At 48.3% G+C, this 26,783-nt stretch overlaps 1 protein-coding gene across 1 annotated transcript in view; it reads right to left on the bottom strand.

Annotated features, from left to right (window-relative positions):
- Positions 1-16,307: 16,307 nt before the first annotated feature.
- LOC120895607 (ecdysone-induced protein 74EF-like) overlaps positions 16,308-26,783 on the bottom strand; it is a 37,549-nt gene continuing 27,073 nt past the window's right edge. Inside the window, exon 2 of the mRNA XM_040299111.1 lies at positions 16,308-19,138. Coding sequence (XP_040155045.1) covers positions 18,916-19,138 — 223 coding nt within the window. The 3' untranslated portion in view covers positions 16,308-18,915. The remainder of the gene's footprint in view (positions 19,139-26,783) is intronic.

The following is a 26,783-nucleotide window of genomic DNA, read 5'->3' as shown; positions in this document are numbered from 1 at the left end:
AATTCTCACGGAGATTCCCGCACTGATATCGCTTTTGAAGCTTCTGATATCAATTCAATTCTGGAGTCAATTCTGATTCCATTCCCGGAACAAATTGCGATTCTCAGGTCAATTCCGATTGTGAAGTCAACTCTGATTCCGTTTCTGATTCCGATTCCGGAATCAATTACAGTGCCAACTCCGGATTCGAAAATTGAAGATCGGTTTTTTACAGCAGCTCATGACGATGGCAGCTTTTGTGAAAACATTTCGGTGACTCGACAGATCGGAGATAAAGTAGGACAGCCTAGATCAAAAAAGTTATAGAATACGCTCATGTTTAATTCTCCTCTCGAGCGTTTGCATACCTATTCAGAAACATTCATCATGTTGATCATCAGTTTGATCATGTTTTAAGTCAAAATCGAGATATCTAGTCGCGGTTACAGCACCATTGAATCACAAAAGACGACACTGCATCTCGTGGCTTTGATAAACAAATCTTTCAGAGAAAAAACAAACCAAAAATTCTTTTAATCCCGTTGTCCACTCGCTGGCACGATCTTCAGAAGCAGTATAGACCTGGGTAATGCTGTCAATCTGCGTGTGTATGAACGCGTGGCTACAAACTTGCGGGCCTAGAACGTGTTACCGTGCGTGGGGTGTGTGTTATTAAATTGTCCAACGCCAGTTTTAACAGCGCTAATTGGGATGCTCATACCTTTCTACCTTCCGGCGAGACTGTCAGCCATTTTCACACATTTCAGCTGAAATGGTCGCAACTAAGAGACCGAAACGAAAAATAAGCTTGAATACAATTCATGTACGATAAAGGCATGAAGTGAAACATTGTTTCTACGATGCACGTAGCGTCAGAGGGCGCACGGGTGTCAAATTTGTGCATCGAAAGGGCGGATACCGCATCCCCTCGTTGCCTTGATAGCAGAAGGTGGCAACGCGATCGTTGCTATCGTGGGGGAGGCAAACCTGGTCTGTACGGGAGTAAAAAAAGGCAAGTAAAAGCGGGTACTGGCAAAAAAGCGTTATGCAAATTATAGTAATCAGCCGCACCACGCATTTTCTTCAGATGCGTTTCTTCACGATGGGTCAAATTCTCGTTCCATTCTGGCCGCACGCTAATTAAATGATATCACCTTACAGCTTGAGCTTTATTTCAGCAATTCAGCTTCCACTTGGGCAAACTTCAGAATGATGGGCAGCACACACACACGCACTCTACACCTCACCAGGATCGGGTTCTTGCCGTTGCATTCTGGAGATATTCCCTCAGCCGGGTTTCGCCCAGCTAGCGGTGCAGTTTCCCCGGCAACCAAAGGTGAACGCACCCTTGCCGAGAGTGCCGGCGCACGCCTGCGCTAGTGTTTTGACATCGAACGAAAGCTGACAGCTTTATTAAGACGGGCGAGGGAATGTGTAATTCAAAGTTAAGGATAAACTCTCTGCTCTCTTACCCATGGAGCTGGAGTGAGGACCTGGAGTGGCCGTCCCGTAGCCAAGCTGTCAGCAGCCGGGCTGGTGCAGTTGTTCTCTTGGATTCAGATCCAACGCAGGTTCGTTCTGTTTCTTTTTTTAACGCGTTTTAAGACGCTCACGTGTTACCTTACGTACGGTGAGGTGAAAATTGAGCTGCCTAATTAAGTGTGACACGTGCTTCTCGGCACAGCGCGCTCCTGCAGCACATTCCGATGGCTTCAGCGATCGGTGACGGCGCTTGTTAGAATATTTGCCCATCACACCTTGCGACCATCCGTAAGCGAGTGAAGGATGAGGGTTTTGGTAGAATATTTCAGGGTGATATAAAACATCGGAATGCTATCGCTGCTTGATAAGTCACACTAGATGACGTCCATGGCATAGCAAAAATTAAATGCGTCAGAGCAAAAAAAAACCGCTCCAACATTACGCCACACCTCATCTCATGGTGTATGATGTAATTGAAAGTTCTGGATCGAGAGCTAATGGCAATCCGCTTTCTTGCTCTCTTTCCTTCCCTTGCTTTGCCGAAGGGAATCTATCGAGGGACATAAAAACAACTGTCTATCTAAAGTCCTGCCTCACACAGTTCCTGTCAGAATGACCACCCCGTGCCGTGGCCGTCGATCGTTCGGACAAGCGTCGGAGAATCATCTCTCCGTCCGAAAGACCGATGGAATCTATTTCGATCTTCAGTTTCGATCGACTGATCCTCCCCACACGTCCCTCCATCGACCGCTTATCCACACTGCCGTATAGAACCGATCGGCGCTTAACACTCCGGCCCCGGTGGGGAGACGACACTTGCCGGTCCGGGAGAGTAATTATTTTTTTTTTCGCTTTCGCCGCCGCGACGTAAATTCCCGTCCCGTCCGATGGACTTTGCGCATGAATCCCAAGGCCAACGTACTCCGGGATGTGTGTGTGTGTGTGTGTGTGTGTGTGTGTGTGTGTGTGTGTAAGTGTGTGTTTTGGTGCCAAGTTCTGCCATCCCAACGCGACAAGAATATCCTAATGGCTTTGGCTTTGCTTAGGGTGGTCTCTTTGGTCGGTCATTCGCAAAAGGGATCGCGCTTGTGGCGAAGCGACGCTAATTTGAAGATTATTAGCGATGCCTCTCCATTTCCATCCACCTCAGCCCCCGGGGTGGACAATCCGCGGGCCGGTGTCCAGTAATGGAGCCATTACTGTTCGCGGTTCGCAATGAAAGTAAGAAAACTAGTCGCGGCTAAAGGCGGCGCAGGCCCCGTTTGACCCCCAGTCGAAGGTGTTAGTGAGTGAATTAGTGCTAGATCGCCCGGGTTTGTGCGATCGCGATCGATCGGTGGAATTTTTTTTTTTGCTCCCGGAATGATGACGGCCATACGGTAGGTAAACTGCACGGTAAGTTGCTTTAATGACGTATTACGCGCGCCAGCAAATAACTTTATCGCGGGACGATTAAATGGATTGAGCCTGGGCCTGGGCGGATTGTCCGTGAGAACATTGGTCGCGTATTTCTAGTGATGAGCGCTTTATCGATTTTTTTAGAATGAAACAGAACGGTTGCAGGAATGCGTCGCTGTGGCTGAAAGTAAAATGAAACGGTTGAACGATCACCATTAAATAAATAGTTTAACGCGTTAGAAAGTAATGTTTTGCGGCATTTTTTCAATGCAGTTTGATCTGTGATTGCATCAGAGACTAGTACCGGAAAACAAATAATCATTTTCGAACCATTCATATAGGAAGAGGCACGCCGCCGCTTGGTCTGCTCATTGCGCCATTGCATCGAAGCGTGAGAATGCCAAAGGTGGCGTTAGCGATCTTTACACGATCGATATGTCACAAAATTAATGCCATCGCTAAACGGTCCCGTGTGCGTGTGTGTGTGTGTGTGAATGTGTCTATGTAACATCCACCCCCAACGGTGACCGTCGTTTGGTGTGTGTGTGTGTTCGCTAGACGCGAGGGGGCAGTGTAATTAAATTTTAATTAGGAAGTAATTTCACTCGACCCATCGCCCCGTTTAGGGTGGCAGGCGTGCGTGTGCTGCACTTTGGCTGTCTACGGCTGTTGCGTGCTGTAGTTATGCTACAATGCCCTACGTACTTCGCCCGTTAAATAATCGCCCACCGGGATGGAAGAAGTCCATTTATGGGACTACACATTCCGGGTCAATTTGAGAGCGAATGTGGCCAACGGTATGGTGGCACCACTGCACAAGCATTATGGCTGTTTTTTTGCTCGTGCTGTTGAATGAATTTGTCTTACTATCCGAGAATTCAGAGGTGGCAGAATATAGGTCTTTTGTACGCCAAATGCTATGTTTGTGCCAATATTCCGATATGAAATCATAATGATTAATAATAAACTATTGCCCTTGCCCAGATAGTTGTTAACAATCAATTAAACACCCAATTCGAACTGTATATATAATCATTATAATCTCTACAATACCAATTCTATCTATAAGCATTTTATCTTCCAAACAAATAAACGATGTGTAAATTTAATTTTTCTTAATTTAAATTGTAACCGACTGCGGCCTGCTGAGCTTACACACGCACGATGTGCAATTTTTGCAACGTGCAACAGCTTCGACGCAACCTCGGCACCTTGCGGAGAGCGCGATGCGCTTTAACATAATGCGATTGCCAAATTAGATCTGCTACCGTTTAGCGGCGACCGAATTCGCCTCACGTCCGATTCCCTTGTCGATTGGACGGCCGAGTAGGGCAGAGTATCGATAGCCACCCGTCGACGACATGCGCCGGCTGCATATCACCACACCAACGCTCGTGCGTAACCATCATCCTGATTACTGGGCAGCCGTTAATTAGACTTCCCGTCGAGCAGCGCGCGCAAATGGTCGTGTACCTGCGCGCACTGCATTTCCATTTCGGTGACACCGCATGCGCAAGCGCGTTGCGCAAGCGTTTTAATTTTTCTATTACGCAAAGCATGAAGGTGGCAAGCGCGAGCGCGATACCGGGGAAGGAAATGGATTCAAGGTTGTGCCGAAATGTTTACCAAAACACACAAACCGGGTGCCGGGTGTGTGATGTCATGCGAACAAATGCTTCGATTGTTTGCCGCATTTGTGACGGGGGGGGGGGGGGGGGGGTTGGGGTGGTGTGTGCCATCATCCCGCGTGTGTGCTTGGCAAACGGGGCAAATGTATGTGCAGCGGTGGTGGTTTGAATGTGTTCTCTTTGGTTCCTGGTGAATGGTTCCGCGGCCAGACCAATCGGCCATGCCGTTTGATGTTCGAACACGGATTTGTAATCGCTTTCTCGAACAGGGAAATTTTCGCTGCACAGTTTCCGATCGATTTATCAACATTTCCCTGTAGCATGCACGATAAGTGCAGCTTGACTGATTGCAATCGGAACATCGTACACCAGTACAAGCAACAATGCTGTAGCACGGTACAATGCGTTCATTTGCTGTTGAGTGTGTTAATCGAGTGTATGCTTCTGCACGCATGAAATGCATCGTTTTTTCTTCAAAACTATGCTACAATTCGTTGCAAAGTGAAATTCGAAATTGTTGCAAATCAAACTGCCTTCCAGCTCTTCTACTTCACCAGGAGTTATTACCAGGTGTTTGATAATTTGTAAGCCATCCTCGATCGAGGTGCAGCGATCAGGAAGTTCCGATGTAAAGTTACGGGCACGGTCCCGTTCAAGTGACAGCCGCCAATGGCCAATGTTGCTGCTTCCCCTGAAACGAAACAAAACGAAGAAGAGGGGGAAGAAAACCCAGCCGACTCACTCTTACGCCGATAGCGGTAAGACTCCTTTCTCCGCGGAGTGCCATGCGATGGGAGCCCTCGGGGGCCATTCGTACTGGAGCTGCTGGCCGGCCCAAAAGCCGTTGGCTGCGTGCAAACTGTCGTTGCCAGCGTCTGCACCGCCGCCGGGATCCCTGCCGCCCCCTGCTCCTTTAGCTCGCGCATATCCAGAGGCAGCATCTTTGCCTCATCTTTCCTTCCTTCCGGTCCCGGTGCCGGCAAGGGCCCACCGGGAGACATCGCACCGTGGGCAGTTCAATGACTTTCTAATTCACTGACCGGTGACCGGGCCCCGTACGGTGGTGGGTACGTTAGCTAGCTATGATCGGTTTTTCCTTATCTCTTTCGCTCGCTATCTCTCCTGTTTTCTCTACCGTGGTTGCGTTTCTCTCTGCCTACCGCCCTTCTAGTATGTGCGACAGCGATCGAAGCAACCAAAGTCGTCCCGGCAGTTGGCTTCCGAAAGGGAATGCTTCGGATGTGTAGGAAGGAATTCGCCTGAAATTCATGGGATGAGCGTTTTTCAAGCGTTTGAATGAAGCCGTCTGCAGGATTCATTTCGACGGGAAGGAAAACGCGTACGGCAATGCCGGTATGGTTGGATTATGCACTCACGTAACTGCACTGCTGGCTCGCTAATCCTTCGCGCCGTCAGGTCGCGGCTACGTACCCGGGCTCACCGATGGGAAAAGGCCAAAACACACCAATCGTACCACGGAGAAGGTGAAATCGAATATGATAAATATTAGACACAAAAAAAAACCGCCACCTTTTGCGCGATTACGGACCATGGGACCAGGGCCCGTCTCGGCCTGCGGTACGCTATGGAGGTTTCTCGTGTGTCCGGATTGGCTGCTTTTCCACATTGGCCGTTCGGCGAAGGTGAATTATGCGACATGCTCACGTCATCCGCAGACAGGGGACAGGATTTGCAGCCGTGCGAGAAATGGCACTGCCTGGGATACTGGGGAGGGGGAAGGCGAAAGTCGGCTCCCTGGTCTTATCAGTGGATCTTCGCGCGGCTACAAATTAGCCAACGATTAGATCGTGCATAATCGTGTGCATAGCACTGGCAAAACGAATCACACGCCACGCGGCTTGATTAGGTTGACCTATGACTTTCTCCCTGTTGGATGAGTTTGATTATTGTCTTGTGTAGCTTCGCATAGCGAAGAGATGTTTTATTTTAATGGATATATTAACATTCACAGAAGAAATAGGATGAAGGAAGCAAAATGTCGCAGCGTTTTGTAATAAACGGCTGATAAGAAATCGCACACCGCAGAAAAGTAAGACAACAAGCCTCTCGTTTGCTAATTAATGATAATGATCGTTTTGACCATTTTCTGAAAACTAATACCAAACAGTAAAACTGACCGTTATTAACTCTGGTAGAAGGAGAGAGAGGGTGAGATAGGGAGAATAGTAAAAGTAAAAGTATGTTTTTTGAAACGTTTGTGTGTTTTGCCGCATTGCTTTAGCATAACGATGCAACATAATTAGTAGCGTTATGTTATACCTTACTGGCTAGTATGTGAAAATACTAACTTCAAATACATACACCGGAGATGTTAATTAACGTGCCGTTCCAATACAATGTTGCAGCAACAGCAGCAGCAGCAGCAACAGCAACAGTTTTACAGCACAAGTGCTAATGCTAGCGGGAGCTTACCCGGCATCCGGTTAAACTGGGGCCGCAAGTCTCGTTCGAATTGGACTGGATGGTGGCGAAAACACGAAAGACTTGAAGCGACGAACCCCTGGATATCTGTTTTTACCGAAAGCGAAGGAAGTTGCCGGCTTGCAGTTGCATAAGCAAAGCTCTGCACCTCTCTCAGCAGGAAAGCTAGAAATGTGTTGAATCGGTTGAAGATTTTTGTGTTCTTGTTTTTGAATGTATTTTTTCTCTTCCTAACATACAATTGAAATAAAAAAAAAACACACACATTGATCATTAGTTTCCTTTCATGCGTACGCACTGAAAGGAAATGAATGAAAAGAGAGCACACACACACTTACACACAAAACCACCTATCAAATAACAAGTTAATTTAACTCTTTCCGCCTGCCAGGAATGCACTGATAACACACCCCACCAGTGTGGCCCGGTGCCGGAAAACTGAGCGTTCGCGAGCGAGGGTTATGCAATGGCCGTGTTCCACGGCATACTCATTGGCCTCGATTTACGTAAATTAAGCTTGATGCTGTGCAGGAAAAATGGACGTAAGTGGTTAATGCTGAAGTAATACGGTGGCGCATTGAAACACGCATGGAAGCGGTATTGACCATGCAATTTGGCCGCCGTCAAAAGTGCGTGTGGAATGCCGATAGGAATAGTGCGCACGGCGGTACAGATTATCCATTTTCCGTGTCCCGGAGCAGCATCATTTAGGGTACGAATAGGGGGGGAGGAAAGAGAGAAAGAGATTGATAGGGGGGTAAAAACAATTTGTCTATTGGACATCACTGTTGGGAATTGCGCAATTCTTTCTCCGGCAGCACAGTCGTCTGTGAGTAGCAGTAATGGTGTCCGTTGCAGGGTTAAGTACTTCTAGACGCTTCCTACTTTTTGTAATTTAATTTGCACGAGGGAAGTTAAATTACAGAGTTTTGTTCACATTGTTGTAATGATTTGCATTTCATTTAAGATGTCAATAATGTAAATCCTCCTATTCTAAACACCCCTGTTCCCGAAACCTCTATACTATACTATTGAACGATGATCCACCTGCTAAATTGCGATCGTACTTTGGTAAAATTTACTGCGCAACCGTGACACACGTGAGCGTTGAGTCATTTTTTTCTTCGGAATTCGGTCTCCAACTGTTTAACCCTCGCCCTCGTGGTACATGCCGTCCGGGACGCGTTTCGTGACGTTTGAAGCCCATTCGCCACAAGTGCCATTTCGTGATCGAAGCATTTGGCGGAGGCTTACCGGGCGCCACGGTACATTACCAACGATCTGCTAATTGCACACAAAACGCTAGCGAAGAAGCAAAAGAATTTGAATTCGTAACAAAACCCACTGCGTCTCGTTGCTTAAAATTGGAAATGATATGCATTTCGGGCCTGCCGTTGGTGCGCCGCTGAACCTGCCGCTTTGACGGAGTTGACAGGTTTGGGTGAGAAAACGGTGCTGAGCAGCACACTGCGCTGGCAGGAATGCGTTGTTCGGGGGGGCGCCCGACAGTCGAACATACAGTCCGTGCGAGCTGGAATCACTTATTTATGCAAACGTGTTCGCCTCGGTAGCAAGTTGGCAAGTGTGATTTTACATAACGCCAAATGTGTGAGAAAAGTGGAAGAAATGCACTCGAATTTGGACCCATTTGGCGGTACATTGCGCGCGCGCGCGATAGAGTCTGAGCCGCCGCTTGGGCTGAAAAGCTAAAGAGTTCATACAAAATTTGGAATGCGTGTGGTTTCTTGTTCATTTTGTGCTGTACACAAAACACCAATTTTAAAGCATTTTTCATAACAGAACATTCTCATTCTCGCTGGCTGCCACAGTAAAAAGAGACACTTTCAAAACTGGACATGGGGTCATGCACGTGAAACCGCAAACCATAGTGCTTTTTTCCGTTTATCTAAAGAGGCTCATTAGAGGAACGAACCAAACCATCAATCTTGCGGTGGCGGATGGGCAAATTCCTAGAACAGAACAGTTTGTCATCGTCAGCGAAAGAGCTGATGTATGACTCTCTTGAGGGCACGAACACTGGGGAATGACAAATTTGGATGAACGTTGGTTGAATCCGGGGCAAGTTTGCTATTTATTGTATGTTTCATTTATACCCTCATCGCGTGCGAGTCAGACGATTGGTGTGAAGCTGTGAAGTGATCCGGTGGTTTTTTGGTGAAGTTCTTAACTTCTCCAACTATTCATCTGTGGAAGATAGCTGATTCACCATTCATTGAGAGGAATTATTTCTCATTCCGTTTTATTTTTCCTGTACAGACCCAGAAATAATGATAACACGTACGCGGGAAGACGAACCATGCACCAAAGACCAACGGGTGATTAATTAGTTCGCACCGCACGCGTGACCCCAGGTTGCCAGTTGACAATCCACGATCCGGGCAAGCTTCCCTATTGACCCATCCCTTCAACACCCCAGTTTTGGGTGAACGATTCAGCTGGAAGCCACCAGGCAGCTCGAAAATCCATCAGAAATCGATCAACCGTTCGATGACCCTGGAAACCGGAGCCGGAATCAAGCGCTGGGCAGCCGATGGGCAGCAGCGGGCTTCAGCTAACCTACATTCCAAAAGTAGAAGTGATAGTAGATGTACCAAATTGGCAATCGAACAGCAACAGAAGGCGTTGTGCGTGTGTGTGCTGTCTTGCCCTGTGTCGTTGTTTTACGCTAACTCACTCACCTAGCCGTTTGCTACTCCGCACTCAAGCGGGTGAGGTTTTCTTTCCCTTTCTATCCAGTCTTTCCGTTTTTGAGTCTTGTTACGGATTTAGTAGTATTTCCATTCCCTCCCCCTTTATACACCCTTTAACGCACTCATCGGAAGGCGCGGGATACATCACAAAAGCAAAACAAGTGATCGATGCAAGAGACACATTTAAAACCCCCCATTTTCTATGATACTGTGTGTCTCCAGATCGTTCGTTCAACACAACACTGGCACAGGTTCATTGTGCGGCTTCGGTGGTTGGGAGCTACTAGCAAAAACTGACGCACGGCCGAAGGTGCAGCTTTCGGTGCAGCTCCCGCTCACTGACTGGACATCCGCGGATGACCATGTCCGGCAGTCTAGGTCCAGGTCCGGACCACACAGCCCGGGTGGCCGAGGCGAACGAAAGCGAAAACTGAGGATCAATAAAACGACCGGTTTTTGACCGGCAGCAGCAACGATGAAGCACGGCACGGCCAAAGGCACGAGCCCGGCAGAGCCTAGCGAAACCTCGCCGAGCGGTGAGGTCGTGTGAGGCACCAACTGTGTGTGTGTGTGTGTTTTTTTTTTCTTTCGCTGGAAACGGCAACGGCTGTCCAGCTTCGTAGCTCACTTTGGGCCGCTCCGGTGTTTCGCTTTCGCAGTGGTCGCTGTGCGGGTCTATGTTGTTGATACCGCACAGATTCTTTCGGCAGATGGATGGCGCACGGCTTTGGGCAAGAAGAAAGTGAAGAGCTATCTTGAGTGACAAGTTGTTTTTAGCGACGCACACGGTGTCCCACCGGTGCCACACTAACCGTGGCACAAGTACGCATCCGGGCACGGTCTGGCGTACCGGACCAGAATGTGTGTGTGTGTGTGCTCGTGTGTGCGGGTAAGGCTTGATTCCGGTTCGTTGTACCGTTTTGTTGCTCCGAGAAGGTTTTTAGCCATTTTTCACGTTTTCTAACAAATACAAACACCTGATCACTTTACAAGAGATGCGTAAACAGTGAATGAATCTAAGTCGGAGCTCGCAGACCTGTGACAGGTGTTGGATGAAAGGTGGTCGTCAAGGAATGGCAATAGTGAGTATTGGAGGAAGATATTGTTTTTAGGAATGATTTTATTTTTATAAATCCAAAACCAACCTAGCTACATTTTGTTTTAACAATACTCTTCTCGACATGGACATTAACAAGAAAGCATTCACAGGGACTGATGACTTCATAGTTTATTGAGATTCAGACAAACACTAGAATTTGTATAGATTGGTAAGATGTATACTGTATTGCTTTGAATTCTCACTAATTAAATTTTAATCGCTCAAACCTCTTTTTAACTCACTTTACTAAAGCAAACCTTCTACATTTGACTTAAAAAATCAATAATTTAACTCGGAACAATGCAACATATCATAAAACTGCAACCATATTTTGATTCATATTCCACAGTTTTGAGTTCATGTTTCAAATTAAGGACGATTTGATCTTATAATCTTTAAATTTACACACACACACTTTAAATTTAAAGGTCTGGACACTTTATTCTGGATGTTGGTGTCCTGCTAGACCGACAGAACGATGGTCTTTTAAATACAACGGGGTTTGGGTGCTGTTTTTCTCTTGTAATCGTAGATGCATAAAACCGAAGAACTGCTACGCGAATTGACTGTCATTCCCGTTCGGCCATCAATGCATTTGTCACATACATCCATCAAATATCGTGGTTTGCTTGTTATCATCACACATTATCAGACGTATTTTTAATGTATTCTAGTAGTCATTTATTCATTGCAAATATCTAATATTAAAAAGCAGCATGTCCAGGCAGCAACTTAAATCTGGGGACAAATTTAAAATTAATCAAAAACATACACAAACCGTAAACCATCGAACCTATCGAATCTTCCCTGATCGTCACCAACCGTTTTAGGCCCATTTTTTCGATCTGCACATGTAATAACATCTAGCTTACAGCTGACCTCAATGATGATGTTATTATGGCATAATACACAACCCAGTACATTGGTCCATTTTCCATTATTACAGCAAAAATGACGAAGGTTGCGCTGCTCAATTCATCAGCAAACGGTCGATGCCATTCCCTGCCTGTCCGTCTCGAATTGGGGTGTACCATCGGAAGGGCGGCTGAAGTCATCGTAAGAAAACTGCCAAAATTTTAAACATCTCCTCCTCAGTCCGCACAGTCACGGTTTCACGTACGTCCAACGATTGTGCGACTGTATGCCGTCCAAATCCCACCCCACCTCCCCCTCTTATTTAACGATCGGCGTTCCGTGCGAACTGTACAAACCGTTTTGCGATCAGTGTGTACGTGTTTTTTTATGCTTTTCTCTTCTCGCGTACCCTTTGCATGCAGGTTGGGGGCAGAAATCGTAATGGCAGGAGAAGAAAAAAAAACTGGATCACTGGTGAAAAGATCACTGGAACAAGTGTAATGATACGCCCCGCGGGCATGTGCATACCGAGCGACCATTTTTCCTACCACTGTGGCTGTGATTGTGTCTCTGTGGTTGCGTTTTTGCACGCCTTGGCAACCGATGGCAACCGCCCAGTCAGGATCGCTGGGTTTACTACTTACTTACTTATCCGGCGCTACAACCGCTTTGCGGTCTTGGCCTGCCTCAGGAGTGTCCGAAACCGCTCACGGTCTCGCGCCTTCGTCTGCCAGTCCGTTATCCCGGCCTTAATGGCGGACGCCTCCACGCCATCCTGCCACCTCAACTTGGGCCTACCACGCCTCCTCTGTCCTTGTGGACGGCCTAAAAAGACTTTACGGGCTGGGTCGTCCGTTTCCATGCGTATAACATGGCCAGCCCACCGGAGCCTGGCGAGCTTTATACGCTGTACGACAGTGAGGTCGCCGTACATCTCGTATAGCTCGTCATTATAGCGGCTCCTCCATTGTCCTTCCACACATACGGGGCCAAGTATCCTTCTGAGCATCTTCCTCTCGAACGCGGCTAAGAGGGTTTCGTCAGATTTGGACAGTGTCCCTGTCTCAGAGGCGTATGTGAGTACTGGTACTATATAGGTACTATATAGTCCCAGCTTCGTCCGTCGCGACAGGTTCTTTGAGGTGAACTGCTTTTTCAGGCTGTAGAATGACCGGTTGGCAGCCAGCATCCTTGCGCGCAACTCAACTTCCATACTGTTGTCGTTGCTGACCTTTGACCCAAGATAGGTGAATTCTGGGACGACTTCAAAAGTGCGTTCACCTATCTGTACATCACGCCTACGTAGATTTGGATTATTTATTGGTAGGTCCGCTGATGTTGCCACCATCAGTTTGGTCTTTGCCTCGTTTATCTGCAATCCGAGGTTCTCTGCCGCCTGCTCAATCCCTTGGTAGGCTTCTGCTACATAGGAGAGCCGCAGACCAATGATGTCTATATCATCAGCGTATGCCAGGATCTGGGTTGACTTATAGAAGATGGTTCCCGTAGTCTCCACCCTCGAGTCGCGGATGGCCCTCTCTAGCGCCAAGTTGAATAGGAGACAGGCAAGCCCGTCCCCCTGGCGCAGACCCCTGGTGGTAGCAAAAGGTCCTGAGAGTTTTCCATCCACCCTCACCTGGCATGTGACGTTGGTCATAGTCATTCTAACTAGCCTTATCAGTTTGGCCGGGATTCCAAATGAGCTCATAGCGTCGTACAGTTTTACCCTGGCTATGCTATCGTATGCGGCTTTGAAATCTATGAAGAGATGGTATGTGTCGTTTCTGTATTCAGCCATCTTCTCCAAGATCTGCCGCATGGTGAAGATCTGATCAGTGGTTGATTTTCCGTTTCGGAATCCTCTTTGATAGTTTCCTACTATCTCTTCGACGTGCGGGACAAGGCGATCCTGAAGGATCAGGGAGAATATTTTATAGGCAGTATTCAACACCGTAATACCCCTGTAGTTGTTGCAGTCCAACCTGTCTCCCTTCTTGTATATGGGGTAGATGATGCCGAGATTCCAATCACAAGGCATCGATTCGCTATCCCACACCTCAGTAACAATTTGATGAATCTCGTTTTCTAGTCGTGCACCTCCATTCTTGACCAGTTCGGCCGCAATTCCGTCGGTTCCGGGTGCCTTGTTATTTTTCAGCCGACGGATAGCCTTTCGTGTTTCTTCTATGCTAGGTGGCAGTAGCATGACATTATCTGCTAGTGGCGCTTCTAGCTGTTCGCTAAACTGGTCATTGAGTAATTCATCAAAGTACTGAGCCCACCGCGAGAGGACCTCTGGCTGGTTACTGACCAGATCTCCATCCTTGTTGCGACAGCAGGTTACCTTAGGTACAACGTTGTTTCGGTGACCTGCTATCGCTTGGTAAAACTTTCGTGTCGGTCCGTACGCCTCTCTGGTTTGCTCGAGTTCCCGCATGTTTTGCTCTTCCAAAGCGTGTTTCTTGGAGCGGTGAACTCGTTTCTCTTCGCGTCTGAGCCGTGAATATTCCTCTGCGCATGCCCGCGTTCTATGCCGTTGTTGCATTGCTCGGTATGCAGTATTCTTACGTTCGGTCACTAGTCTGCATTCATCGTCGAACCAGCCAGATTTGGTGTTGCCACGACTTGGTGGGAGTATATTTCTTGCACAGTTTATTATTTTTGTTTTTAGAGCGTTCCACCTCTCGCTCGTAGTTTCATATCTGTTTTCTGGTAGTAGAGACTCGTCTAAAGCGGCTTTGAATTCCTGTTGGACAGTAATGTCCCTTAGAGAGTCCGTGTTGAGCCGAGGCTGCGTGTTTTCTCCGCCCCCATTGGCGCGGGGGCGGGCGATTCTACAACGTATCACTAAGCCAACCAAGTAGTGATCGGAATCGATATTGGCTCCTCGATATGTTCTGACATTTAACAGACTCGACTGTCGTCGGCGGCTTATTAACACGTGGTCGATCTGGTTGAAGGATTCTCCACCCGGGTGCGCCCACGTAATCTTGTGGATTTTTTTGCGCGCAAATTTGGTACTCCCTACAACCAGATTGTTCGCTGCGGCGAACTGGACCAATCTACTACCATTATCATTACTGTGCTCATGCAGACTGTGACAGCCAGTGTATTGGCGGTACATTGGCTCCCTACCGACTTTTGCGTTGAAGTCCCCCAGGATGATTATCAGGTCATGCCTGGGGCACGCATCTACAATTCTAGCGAGGCGGCCGTAAAAAAGGTCCTTCTCCTCTTCCTCTTTATCTTCGGTAGGGGCGTGAACGTTTATGAGGCTTATATTAAAGAATTTGCCTCGCATGCGCAGGGTGCATAGCCTATCGTTTATAGCCTTGAAATCCATGATTGCGGGTTTCAACCGGGGACCTACGGCGAAACCCGTTCCGAGCACGCGGTGGCGGTCGTGGCAGCTGTAATATATGTCGTAGCAATGCTTACCACGCCTATTGTGCACACCGTTCCCTAGCCACCGAATCTCTTGTAAAGCTACGAGGTCCATGCTCAGTGTGGCTAGGGCATCATCAAGTTTTTTCAAGGCTCCGGCTTCGCTTAGAGTGCGTACGTTCCATGAGCCCATTTTCAGAGTAGTCCGGGGGCATTGCGTATGGTCGGTATCGGGATGTCCGTTTCGAAAATTTCTGTGGCTTTCCGTAGTCGTTGATTCATGGGACTGGGTGACTGGCCCTGCGCCCACGTGACCGTTTTGTTTAGCGTCGGGTTGCCCCCCCGACGTTCAGGCACCAGTTTCCCGGAATACCCACCCCCCTCCTGGTTCGCCATGTGCCACCATCCGCCCAAGGGGTTGGGTCAAGCCCGTGTACCCAAGCTTGGATATGTGGTGACACATGTTACCACTCTGCACGACGAGGACGTGTCGGAATAGGAGTTGGATGGGAGAGCCTGTATTATCCCTCAATGGGGCTTCGGATCCCATCCCATTACAGAGCTGGGTTTAGCGCTTTGAAGATTTCAAGACCCCGAAACGCTTAGCAAATATCCCGAGCAACCTCTGCATTGGATCGTTAGTAGTATGTGCAGCTAGAGTAGTGGTTTTTTTTTCGTGGTGTTGGTATGGCAACCTTACTAATGGTGTGCAATTGGATGGTGATCACCAGCGCACGGGGCCGTGCTGCCAGGAGGAAAAGGATAGGGATATGTGTATTGAAAGCATAATATCACCCACTCCACTGCTACTTTGGTCATCGTTGTTTCCAGCACAATTTACGCTTCGAGCGTTTCTTCCAAATGTCATTGCACCATCCGAAACGTCTTTGCCCGGTTTAGGGTTGTTTGGGGGAAGTTTTTGGTTACAGCTTTCGGGCGGTTTGGCACATACACACACACACAGGGGCGCGCGGGCGCGCTGGGACACGCTAGGGGTAAATGTAGATTACGCAAAATAAAAGCGGTACGCAGATTATGAATATTAATATCCGGACATGGGACGCGTATGCGCGACGAGCCTCGCGGCGTGTGGCTGGTGGTACGACGCAAACGCGATTCGTTTAGCGTGATGACATGTTGATGGATGTAATACGAAACGGTTGTTGGTTGCTCTCCTGTACAACTGTAGTGGAAAGGGAAGCGGAACACGATTGACATACACTCACACGGTTTGGAAGCTAATGACGTTGGGGCGAACAAGTTTGGGGGCGCTTGAGATGTTCGGATGTTTGGAGGCGATAGGCGCTGTACACACACACACACATGATCTTCAGTTGTAGCCACTTGAAATATTTTTAGTTTTATTTCAAATACGCTCACGTAAGTGAACGCTGCTTAGTTTTTGTTTTGTTTTTTTACAGACAGTGTTATTACACGGAATCGGAAGCCGCTTCTGCTAACTTCTACTACACAGCTACACACATGGGAAAAGGCGCAAGACGGCAAACGGCTTTGAGCCGTGCCCTCGGCCGCCTCGACTCCCACTGCGCACGATTATCAAACGGTTATCTTCTGCTTAGTGTAGATTAGTATTTACATAAAATAAAACCGTGAGAGATAATAGGGTTTTAATCGTCGGCTTCACTTCCTTTTGCTTGGCCCACTATCGCTTACGCTACCGCTATTGCTTCACCCTCGCCCGCGTTTGTACGCCGTGCAGTGCGTAAGCTTTGCGTTGTGTGTTCGTTATTTGATTGTTTTTTTTTTTGGAGTTCACTCTTTTGCTTCGTTTGTGTTGGAATTAGTTCATTTTGTGATTTTTTTTTCTGCGCTTTTTGTTTACCTATCGGAATCAGTTTGGTAATGGGTAAGTTGCTGGGAAAACACATCTGGCTCAGGATGATTGCGTCATCTAATTTAAACGACGATTTAAAGCTAATTATGTTGCAAATCGTTGTGTTTTTATGCAGCTCGTATACAGCGCCCATGCGAATGTGTGGTGATGCTATGGAGGATTGTGCATTCAGATGCATTATGGAATGTGAGTTTCAACCGCATTTAGAATATTTTACGGTAAAAACTCTACTCAAATCTCAAACCCCTGTTTACGGTAAGACCTTAAGACGCATCAGCTTTCTCCGAGCGCTATTTCAATTTGTATGTCACAACTGCTGCGTGCGAAGAGTTGTCACACTTTTACAACCTCATCAAACAATCTGTCGTCTCGATTCTACTTTTGATGGCTTCCGATTTTATGACAACGGACAAATCGCTCTGGGTTGGAAACGGTCCCAAGACACAATGCTGCAACATTAAGGGCAGTAGATCACACACGCACATAAATTTCCCAATCCCACCGAACGAGCGTTTCCAATAATTGGGTGATCGATCAATCGCTGTGCTTCGCTTTTAACGTTACGGTGTATTCGGTGAACCTGGTTCCATTTCACAATGCCCGTTGGTTGTTCATCGTGGACCGCGCGATGCGCTCGAAATGGTTCGGTTGGAGTAGTTCACCGTTTTTTTTTTTCCAGCCATGCATGCTTCCCAATAAAAATATCGATCGCCAGTTTCCTGTTATCTTTAATTGATCTAATTGTTCGCTTCGCGTAGCGCCTTGCAAGCGGGAAGTGCTCGAGTTTTGCTCCAGTCGCAAGATTTCTGTTTCCTATCTCGATCTGGTTGTGCAAAATTGTTGTCCTACTAACTTTGCCCAACCCGTATGCCGTTTGCGCGACTAGATGCTGCTGGATGTGGTGCATTGGTTGGTGCGTTTTATTTGGACTAATTGTGCTTCACTTGCTAAACCAACGCAAAGATGTCGAATAGTTTGATGGCTTTTGGCTGGAGATTGTTTATGTGTATAATAAAAAAAACTGTTCATTTACACGAAAAAGGTATCTCATATCTCGCACGATGTAAAAACGAGAGAAAAAAAACACACACACATCAACATGAGCCAGTGTAACGGCTACGATTTACAACGTTTGCCATAGATTAGATCACTACCCAAGTCCGCTTGCCTGCTCGCAATCTCAGCTAATTTTATGCCTTTAGTTTTTCGTCGATTGTTTCATTGGTTCAGTTTTTTGTTGATGTTGTTGTTGGTACTACACTACATTTTTCACCGCCGAACAGTATGTTGAAGATTAGCTGCAGACTGGGACAAATTAGGAAGAAAAAAGGTCTACGGGGCAACCGAGAGAAGCTCGGAGCGAGGAGAGTAGCAGGAAAAAACACATCACAAATTGCTACACAAGTGGCGCGAAACGCGATCGAACGATCGATTGCACCGTGTAACCTGCTGCTGATAGTGCCATGCAGCAGAGCCAGTCCGGTCTGAAAGGGTACGGTGCCCGTCCAGGTTGGCGCATGATGTAACGCGTCGGTCCCGAAGGAGCCAAACTGCGCGGCACGCATCTACCGCGATCGATTTGCGATCGAGTTAGGGGCAGACTTTGCGCTCGTTTTTCTCTGGCCTGTTTCACTACCAGCCACATCACGCTTACTAGTAAGCAAACGTCAAACACACGTAGGATGTGTGAGAGTATGTTAGAGGAGGCAAAAACAACAAAAAAACAGTCTTTTCATCACTACGCACAGGATGCATGTCCATCTAGTCCAACTCTCACCACAGAGGGTTTGGCTATACATCTTTTGGTTTTTTGCTCATTTCGTTGTGTGGTCTGCGGGCTGGGGGTCGGTTTTTGGGGGTGCAGAATAACGAAACTATTTCCATGGTGCGCTGGCGCACTGCGGTAGAAATAGTTGATATTCCGTTCTGTGGGTTGTTTCGGGCGTGGAGTCCTCGGCATGAGATGACGCCAGTGCTGGTGCTGGATGACGGTGACGATGATGTGCTGGTGTGTGTGTGCTGATCCGGGGCGGAGATGTCCCCTTGTCTTGCTCCCTTCCCTCCGCGTCTCCGCGTGTCCTCTCAAACAACCTGCACGGTTGCAAAAGCACTGAATGTGACTTTTTTCGGGAACTCGGTACTGTTGGAGCCGCGCGTCTTGATGACCGGTTTCAGCGGTGGCCGCGGTTTGGCAGTGAGCAAACCGGCCGAGGTCGCCAGGTCGCGCAGCTTCTGCGATATGCCGGTGCTGGTGGATTTGTTCGATGGTGCAATCACCTGCGGCAGCGTCGTCGGAGTGATGTATCTGCGTTAGAAGGGGAAAGAAAACAAAAGCAAACAGTTTAGAAACCGGTGACATTGGGTTTGGGTGGGTTTGGGAAAGTAGTTTGGCCGTTTGCTGGCGCGATTAGGCTGAAAGGTAAATGCAGCCAGGATATCAAGAAAGGAAAACAATCGCTGATGTGTTACAAGGAAAACAACCAGTAAGGTCGATTAAAACAGGAATTAGTATTTTAAACTTCAAGAAACAAAAAAAAAAAAACACATAAAACTTGCTCGCATAATTTCCTTTTTTATATACTTCGAATCAGATTGAAAGCTGTCATTTAGAAAAATCTTGATCATTAGATCGTTTTGTACGCCTGTGATTCATGACCCGGAGTTTCCCATTGACCGGAACACATGTGGATGCGCCTCTGAGCAGCCGATCGGTTCGCTAAGGGTTTGACCCCCGACAGTGTGAACTTTATTCATCGTTGCCCAACCATGTAATGTGGCTTGCCCACTCTGGCTAGCCCGCTGGATGTTAATCGAACGGTCACGCTAGATCGCTACCCCACCAGGCTAGAGCAGCAATGTGCGTCGATGAGCGTCTAAATATTTGATCATTAGACGTATGGCGTAGCTAGCGTGTAAATGCTAACTCTGTCGTCTTCATTACGGTGGGGCTGCTTTTTGTGTGTGTGTTGTTTGTTGTTGTGTCCCAATGGCGATGATCATGTCGAACGCGTAATCTTGCTGACGCGGATGCGCCGACACTTGGAGTGGGGGAGTTGTGGATTCAAGGAGCAATTTTTGTTTCTTCTACCACCGCTGCTTCGAAGGCAATTCAGTCGAGCGCGATTCTCATGTTCATCTATTGACTGCGCTGATCGACATCAGCGTACACAGTCAATTGCTAGACATATCCGCTCGTAGATATCATCCTTCATGTTTGATCGCTCGCCCCCCCCGCTCGGAGGGGAATGCTGAACGTGAGCATCCCATTGTTGTTTTAATTAAGAAATTATCCTTTCCCTCTACCGCAACCGCACGGATGGAAGATTTCGATTGGTTTTTTGCGTGCTCCCTGTGAAGGTTTTAAAACCATCACACGGCACAGCTACAGGCACACTCAAGCGCGGACCTTGGGAAGAATGTCAAAGCGTGATTTGTTTGTGGCGAGCAAGCACGGAAAAGGTTGATCGGTAATATTGCATTGACAAATTGCGCACAACCGGCGCACAGGAGGAGCAGCCGTAGCGGGTCCGCGTGCAAAGGATGCGTCTGGGAGTTAAAAGTTTGCGGTTGCCAACGTTGTTTGCAGCTGAACGACCCTGGACAGTGACGATGACCATCGTTGGTAACGATGACAAAAGCCTCCATCCATCTGACGGACGGGTGATTATTTTTCGTACTTTCCGACCGGTTGCTGAAAATATTCGGGTGTCCGCCCGCGGGCGGTACAGGTGTATGATTCATCGCAATCCCTTGAAACATAAGCTGATTGCATCTGAAGGTGTGTTTAAGAGAGAGAGAGAGAGGGAGAGAAAACACCTCCCAACAGTAAAATGATTGTTGCAAAAGCTGAAACCCGACACACGAAACCGATGTCATTGGGTAGGACCTTTTGTATGCAGGCGAATTGTGTTTATTTTTTATTTGCAAGCAAAGCCACAACACAACACAACGGGCGCGAAACATACGAAACAGAGAGATTTGCTCTTTGCGATTTGTGAGATTAAATTATTTTCTTACAAAGTCGTCGGCTGGTTGGGAATCAATTACACACACTGCACAACGTAGCTGTCTACCGTCTTTGTTGGTTTGCACAAAAGGAAGAGTTATTTTAGTCACGTGAAGGGAAAACTGAATCGCTGTCTGACTGGCCAGCTTGATTGGTTGTTAAAGATTTTAATTCCAATGACACTGGACGCTGTCAAAAAATGGTTGATAAATGGATGTGCCAAGTGAAGGACAGCAAAGTGCAAAAGGAAAGCATACACGGCAGGAGTTGAATTTTTATTTGCTTAAACTCTTCTTGTGTAGTGTTAAGAAATTGGATCATGGCTAATTAAACCACGGCGTACAGAGCGGCGCTGCTAGAACCGAACAACAACCACCTTCTGCTGATTACTTATACAGTTTGCCGATTTTGTACCGCACAAAAATAAGTAATTATTAATTTCCGTTGCGCGTGAGCGTGAAAGTGAATTGTGACATCGAATGGCTCCGGCCACGGAGCACCGCGTCCTACAGCCCCGGGCGCAAGCCTTCTCGATCTGGATGCTGATCGCAAAGTGGCGTGTGATTGACTGGATCTCGAGCGACGGACCCGTTTGGGAGGGGGTTGAAAAGTCACTTGCACACCGCGGTAATACTACTGCCCCATACACCACACCACGAGTGGCTGCCGAAGAAGGGTCTCTTGACGCTTCGGAGAATGGCTAATTGACTGTCGCGCCTACCACGCTCAAGCTACCTCAGAGAGCGTTTGGGTGGGTGGAACGGTGTAACATAGTGTACGGCCATCGATCGCAATTGGCTGCATTTATCGAGCGGTTATGGGCTTCTTCAAAACCGTGCTTCAAATCAAACCGTTCGCTCGCCCAACACTAGACTAGACGTTCAACGAGCTTCGGCCAACTTTTCATGGACGGACCATGAACCCCAGCAGCAGCAGCAGCCGGACCACGCGAAGGAAAGTGGTTCGAAACTGCTCATTGCGGACGGTTAATGAGTGCGGGCAGGGGGGCTCCGTTGAGGTGTCGCGTAACCGTCTAATCGCGTGAGGAAAACTGCTCACGTGGTGGCGTCCGTCCAGCGCCAGACTACCTGTTCCGACCAGCTGACGTGACCCGAAGGGTAGGTGGCAGTGTGCGAAGAAGCTGGCTATTGCATGCTCAGGCTCACGCCAGGTATGCAAATTACCGATCACACTAGCCGAGTAGGCCGGCACAGGACGGCGACGGACATGGGGACGGACGGGCGTCACGAACTGAGCTGACTAATCCATCGACAGCTTTTTACAACATCGCGTTGCGTTTCGTGGCAGCGCCACTCTTACCGCCATCGCTGCGTCCTCCGGCTCAAGGTAGCTAGACTAGACGCGGGAGTCAGTGCTTTCCTTCGCGCTGGGAGGCTGGCTACTGATCGAACGATTTGGCATGTTGCAGCTGCTGCAGGCCGCATGATTGACGGTTTGCATAATCAGTGCAGTTTACCGACCAGGGGGGTGTGTCTCCTTTCCTCTCCCTCTTGCTCTCTAACTCCGCTCATGCTGCTTTGTGCCACGCCACGGGCTGCAGTTACGGTGGCAGAGGTCGTTTGGTTAGCGAGTAACATCGGAAATAGCTTTAGCCAGTAGCCAATCCGTTGCGTCTGAGGTTGCGATCGCGCATGTTTTTGTTTATTTTCCAATCTTGCAAACTAATACATAAACTACTTTAAACGGGATTGTAAAAGGCTCTAAGGCAGCGGAGAGAAAAACCCCTACCCCGACACGGCAATGAAAACAAAATTGAAAACATTTTCGCTTTTCGCCCGCCTTTTGGCAGCCGGGGGGGGGGGGGGGGCGAGCGTGGTGTTGAAAAGTAAAGCTCATTAGCCTCAGACCGAAAAATGAAACCGATTCGCACAAAATGGCACCCCACACTACGAAGCGGCCCGTGCATAAGTCGGTGAGTCGGTGCGATTGACCCAGTGGCTCCGTTCTGTCCCAATTTCTTCGGCACGCGGGGAACAACGATTAGCCGTCACCACTGTTTCACACTTTCTCGGCACGGCTCCGCGCGTAAGCCGGCTTAACTACGGCTGTGCGCCCTAAGGTTAGTGATGCGGCCGTCGCTAACGGTGTCGTTTTCGCCTTCCGCAGCATTCAGCCGTAACGGCCACGGCCACGGATGGCAGGTGACAAACTGCGTGACATTTTCGCTTACAGACGACGCCGCCGAGACGCGGACAGCGCCGGACTACGTCACAGTTCGCATCGAATGCAAATTAGGAGCGTTGCACTTGAGGGAGGACGCGGGGGCTGGATGGTGCAGGTCACCGAGACCAAACTGGTACCCCCGTTTTCGGGATAGTTTCGCGCCGTGACATCGGCGCAATTTAGTGAAGATGAAAAGTGAAAAGTGCTGCCGGGGACGTAATTGAATTTGAACACCATTCAGTCGGTCGGGCCAGATGGCAGATTAGTGACGTTTTGAATCACATTTAACGTATCGGGGTGAATAAGATTGGGCGGAAGAATTGAAGAGCTTTGTCGTGTGTTTTGTGCGTTCGAGACTCGATTGACGATTGACCAATGTAAAAAATGGTGAAGAAAAGTTGTATGTTTTAAGCATGCAAACGGTTACTTAAGCGGCACTTCCAACGTGCATCGTTGCATCTGTGCCATCCAATTGCATAACCTGATGGTGAAAGGAAGCGGACAGGAAGCGTTTACCTTCTCCCAAGGTGATAGCTAACACCAATGGTCAGATCAATGGCACGGGACGGTAATTAGCTCGATGACGCACACTTTACGCTCGATAAGCGACCACAGACAAACCAAGCGGATTGATAAGTCGACTGGCCCGTCGGGATGTCGAGCCGCCCATCAATTGTCCGGTGCAATGGAAACCCCACACTTAACAGTATCACTACTCCGCCTGCGCCGTTTATCGAGCGATCAATCCAATGAGCGAAAAGATTTGAACAATCATTGCATGTTACCTGTTCCAGCTGCACATCACCAGCCGAGTGTGTGTGTGTGTCTTCCTTTGGCTGTAATAATCCAGCTCCTAGGTGCTTCTTCCTTCATGCGATAATTGCGGCGGCATAATAGGCCCGGCCACGGGGGAAACGGTGGAACCCCCTAGTGGACCCATGATTTATTGCCCGACCAGTTGCTAATGAGCAGCTCTGGAGCGGGCGAGAGCGCACGTTTCTGTTTGCGAAGATGCGTCCTCCGGCACACGTGGTGTACCAGCGTAACGGCGGCGGTGCGAATGATCGAGTGGCCGTCCCTCCGGCGGTCAACGGCTCATTGACTTGTGTGAGGTAATGCAAGTCCGTCGGCTTGGTCTGCCAACTTACCGCGATTAGCTGCTGGGAAGCTGGGCGTGCAGACCGGTGTCAGAAAGTAAAAGTCGTTTCCAACGCCAAGGAGGACGGCCGTACGGGAGAAGAAGCGCCTGGTTATCGAGCCAGGCGGAGGGCACACAGCACTATCAGGCACTTGTGCCATGTGCCGTGAAGGTGTCGTGCCGAGCACATAATGGCACGATGAAATCATAAGTTCGCCGCATGAGGAGCTGGACGGTACGTGAGCACGTTGGTGCTCAAACAATGGAGCTTTCGCGCTGAAGATCGCGGCAAGGTGTCAAAAAATGGGAGACCCCACCAGCGTCCAGCAAACCGGGGCCCGACCAGCGTGGCCAGAGTGATGAGTAATGTTGGAAATAAATGATGATGAATTAGTGTTTGACCGGTAGGTGCTAAAATGGTGTTTGTTTTGCTGTCGTACCAGTTTAGTATTAGCCGTGCGCCGTTTGGCCACTCGGGAATGGAGGCTTCCATCACCAGGGTTGCAATTATATCACCAAAGAGGATGAGTGAGGCACAAACAAGTAGGGGCAAAAGCTAAAAACGAGGCTAAACTTATTTTTATGTACGTTGCATATTTACAGCTCCTGTTGCTTTTTTTCGCCAGCTTGTAAGCGAGCCGAGAGCCGGATTGGCCAATGCTACAAAATCTCACACCAAAAAAAGGTGCCACATTGAGGAACCAAATGCTATACCCCTGTTTGGTGTGCGATAGTGACGCGCAGACGAAATGACTTCTTTAAACCTATAAAAGGGATATTGGCATATTGATCAGCATCGATTGTATCTACACGTTTACGATTGTTCCATCTACCAGCTACATTCCAGAGCACCGTCTTCTACAGGTGCCGTTTTCATTTACAGCCACCCCAGTCTTTTACACACATTCTGCCAACCAATCTCGCTAACTGTAGATTGTCAAAATGGTTCATTAAGTACCCATTCGTATCAGTTTTATGGGCATAACTGTACCGGGCTGCCCAAATGGAACTGGTCCGAGAATGGCTTTTACGGATGTCTATAAATCCAGCTCCAGGGTTTGGCATGTGTCGACGATGATTCTGAAATGATATCGATATTGCCGTGCCGATGGTGTGTCTGCGCGAATATGATTATGCAAATCGGCACCCTAGAGCACCCATTTATTAAACAATCAACGGTGTGTTGTGGTGTTGTTGGTGCTGTGGAACAAGAAGCGCGCAGAATACGACAAACATTGATTGGTTCTGGCGCGTTGTCACACAACACGGGGACGGTTTGGATTGCAGTCCAAACACTTCAATTTATAGCAGCTTATTAAGCGATGGCACCAGCAACAAGCGAAACAAGTTTATGCTACGCCGATGGTTCTTTCCTACCCGGCACCCAACGCTACCCATACCAGCCTGGTCGAGAAGTTGCTGAATACATTATGCCAGTTGTTAGCACACAAAGTATTTACCGATTCCATAGAATCGGTCACCCGGCTGGTGGTAATATGATCCTTTTCGACCCCAAAGCTAAGCAATGGTGAGAGCGAGGGTAATTGTAAATTCTTGTTTAATCATTTTCGCCTGTTTACACAGCCTTCGGCCTTCTCCCGCGTGACTTTTGCCGTAAGGCGTGCGATACTTCAAGCTACCATTCGTAGCCTTGGAACAGGTGTCGGTGCTGGCGAGAAGGAACGCGGGCACACGCGTTGAAACCTTCTCTGGCCTCCCTGGGACTGAATCTAGGCGAAGATGAAATAAAAACAGGAACAACCGTAATTTGCTTACGGTAAGTGCAGCTCGCATTACCTACTTTTCGGGCTGAGCTATTCGATTCGGGGCCACAGACGCTCCCCAATCACGGTGTATCGGCCGTGCCAGACACGGCTGGGACAGACTGGGTTGGTTGGTCGGTGGAGTGTGCCGAAACTGTTGATGACATACTGGCTCGTGCACTCGCTCTGGCGAATTGTCCATCAAGCGAACGAGGAAAATGAAAGTATGTAAAATTGTTTGTGCAAGTCTGAGAAAAGCAGCTCACACTGCCTGCTTGTACTGCTTGAAAACTTTAAAGAAGCCATTTTATCGATGGAAATTCAGCTTAAAAGCGAACACAAAGTGTGCGCACACATTTACATCTCCGTTTCCCATGGCTATTAATTGTGGCGATTAAAAGAGAGAAATGTAAAACTGACCGGAATGCAGCGGAATGGCAGCCACACCTTTAAATTACCACCTTTTAATCGTTCTTTTCCCCCGCACGCTGATTGCATTAGCCACCGAGCGGAGAGCAAATCGTGCAGCTAAGTGCATGGGTGTAATCGGCGGTGGAAAATCGATTTATCAATCGCGATAGTAAATGAAGAAAGAAGAAAAAAAAAAGACTCACAAAACCATTCCCCCAATCTGCCCGGATCGGTCGCAATTAGGTTTAATGTCTTTTTTATTTTAATTCTGGTTGCTCGAAATGTTTCTTTGCGCAAGCTTTCGGCGCAAGCTGGCAGCGCGTTTAAAGGTGTCTAAGCTAGCATGCGTACGAATTGGAACTAGCTCTTGCTAGGCGGGAAAGAGCACTTGAGCATACCCGGCCCCAGAAAGCAGGTCAAAGCAACGCAAATGCTCCTACAACCACTG

This window comes from Anopheles arabiensis, chromosome 2, assembly GCF_016920715.1.
Source record: "Anopheles arabiensis isolate DONGOLA chromosome 2, AaraD3, whole genome shotgun sequence".
NCBI lineage: Eukaryota > Metazoa > Arthropoda > Insecta > Diptera > Culicidae > Anopheles > Anopheles arabiensis.
The sequence above is the reverse complement of the archived record's forward strand: the minus strand, read 5'-3'. Positions and strand labels throughout refer to the sequence as shown.